Below are 2,609 nucleotides of genomic sequence, written 5' to 3' on the forward strand. Positions count from 1 at the left end.
TAACCTCAGGGTCAGCAGTTTGAAACTGCCAGCCGTTCCGTGGGAGAAAGAGGAGGCTTTCTGCTCTTGTAAAGATTTGCAGCCTCGGAAACCCTGTGCAGGATCACTGTGAGTTGGAACTGACTCCACGGTACTTAACAACAACAACAACAACCTCCATGAGTATAGGTCAAGTTCATCAAGTGGTAGCAATTTACCCTCATTTCCTTTATCAAAATTTGTTTTGTTCCTTTTTTTAAAAAATCTTTTTCTAGTCGAATGCTGATTATCAAGCCATTGAGACTAGGTTAATCCCATTATTTTTTAATTCCATTTTTCCATGAACTTTTTGAAGTACCTCATATGGCAAGGCTATCAGTCAGATGTACTGCAAAGAGGAGAACCAGATTAAAATGATTTATTGTAAAGAAAATTTGTCACTGTATAAACAGGGTCTTTCAGGGAGCTCTGGTAGTATAGTGGTTATGAATCGGGCTGCAAACTTCAGGGTCGGCAGTTCGAAACTACCAGCTGTTCCGCAGGAGAAAGATGAGGATTTCTGCACCCTCCCATAAAGATTTACAGCCTCGGAAACCCTGTACAGGGTCGCTATGAGTCAGAACTGACTCCATGGCACATAAGCACCACCACCAAATAGGGTCTTTCAGGATAGGATATGATGCTATTCCTTTAAATTCTTAAGAATTTTAACCTGGTTCTGAAAATAAAGAGAAATAGTGTTTAGCCCTGTGGTTACCAAGAGGGTAGTTTGGAGTCTTACCTGTGATGATCTGGTGATGGCAGATCAGCTATGTGGCTCTCTCACACCCTGGCTGACTGTGCTGGCAGCTCTCCAGACCCCTGCTGTCAGACCTGACAGAACTCACTTTGTGCTTCTCATATGACATGCATAGTGCTAACCACAGGCTCCCTGAGTGGTACCCCTAAAATTGTGGGGGTTTTAAAAGTCTCTGTGACAAACTAAGCCAGAATGATTTATTACCTTGGTCCTTTCACAGAATATCATATCAAAGTATGCAGTACTTTAAAAAAATGCCTAATATTCTTTCACATAACAATATTTATAACACAGCTTGATAAGAAGCGGGAGTGGGAAATGATGTGCAGAGTGAAGCCAGATGTTGTCAAAGACAAAGAATCAGAGAGAAATCTTCAGAGGATTGCAACGAGGTAAGACAGTGTTTTTGCCCTTAAAAAATAAGTATACTAAAGCTTTGATCGTGATCTGTTTCTGACCAGATTTAATTTTTAAGTCGGCCTTCTAGGGGCCAAGTGATTTATATTTAAGTCTGCCTAGTCAGTACTGTATTCATCCAAAGATTTTCTAGATCTCATGAGGTAAGGGCATAATGTGCTAAATGAAATGTTCAGTATGAACCTATTTCAGATCATCTTATTTTTATAGTCAAAAGAACAGGGTAGTCACACCTTTGTTGTGATAGTTGTTTAAATTCGTGGTGATGGTAGTTAAATGCTGTGGTGTGGGTTCCGACCATAGCGACCCTGTACAGGGTTTCCGAGGCTGTAAATCTTTATGGGAGAAGAAAGCCTCATCTTTCGTCTTTGGAGCAGCTGGTAGTTTCAAACTGCTGACCCTGAAGTTAGCAGTCTGATTTGTAACCACTATGCTACCAGAGCTCCTTAAATTCATGGTACTAGATGATTATTTCTATTATCTTGTGGCGTAGTACATGCAATAAAACAGCTTTGTGCTATCTTTTCACTGCATTTTTTTATCAACACAAAGTACTCATTTGTGTCCAAAGATAAATAAGATATGGTGGCTGCTGGGTAATCCCTGCTGTCTCATCTGTATGAATGAAAGGAATTATCATCTCCTTCTATCTTACGTGTTGGGGACATAGAACAGGAGCTTTTCTAGAGAGTTGGGGAAGCTTCACAGAGTAGATAACTTTTAAAGAATGGTGAAAATATATTTAATGGAATTCGTTTTGAATTCTTAGTTACCTGTGTTGTTTGTGTAATTTTCTAATCCATTGAGGTGTTGTGCCTTGTGGTAATTAAATATTATTTTTAGGAATGTCAGTAGTAGAGCCAGACTGCTAGGTGCTAGGTTCAAATCTCAGTACTGACTTTTATTAGCTATGTATCTTTTTGTCTTGGTACTTAATTTATGTCCACAGTTTGTCTTTGAGAAGAGGATAGTATTTTACTAACCCATAGGGTTTCTCTGATAATTAAATGAATCAGAAGTACTGGTGTGGCACTGTAGGATAAGCAATGGACTGCTTACTTCAAGGTTGATGGTTCAAACCCACCAGCTACTCCAGTAATCCTGTACAGGATCTTTGTGAGTTGGAACTGACTCAGTGGCATTTAACTACAACAATCTGTAGCGTTTCTCTGATAATTAGATGAATAGGGAGTCTTGGTATGGCACTGTAGTCTAAGCACTGGACTGCTAACTACAAGGTTGGTGGTTCACACCCACCAGCCGCTCCTCAGATACCCTATGCAGGGTCGTTATATGTACAGAAAAGTGCAGGATTGGCGCTTGTACAAACTTGAGAGTGAGTGCCTCTTTGAATTTTGTACTGCAGGTATTTTTATTTTTTTTTAAAAAATTTTTTATTTTTTTTTTTCACAAA

General features: G+C 39.4%; 1 protein-coding gene across 1 annotated transcript in view; it reads left to right on the top strand.

Moving 5' to 3' along the window:
• The window catches only part of LOC102836361 (RRP15-like protein-like), an 84,782-nt gene that overhangs the window by 26,567 nt on the left and 55,606 nt on the right, over positions 1 to 2,609 (top strand). Inside the window, exon 3 of the mRNA XM_006869711.1 lies at positions 1,073 to 1,170. Coding sequence (XP_006869773.1) covers positions 1,073 to 1,170 — 98 coding nt within the window. The remainder of the gene's footprint in view (positions 1 to 1,072; positions 1,171 to 2,609) is intronic.

The sequence above is a fragment of the Chrysochloris asiatica genome, unplaced genomic scaffold (assembly GCF_000296735.1).
Source record: "Chrysochloris asiatica unplaced genomic scaffold, ChrAsi1.0 scaffold00133, whole genome shotgun sequence".
NCBI lineage: Eukaryota > Metazoa > Chordata > Mammalia > Afrosoricida > Chrysochloridae > Chrysochloris > Chrysochloris asiatica.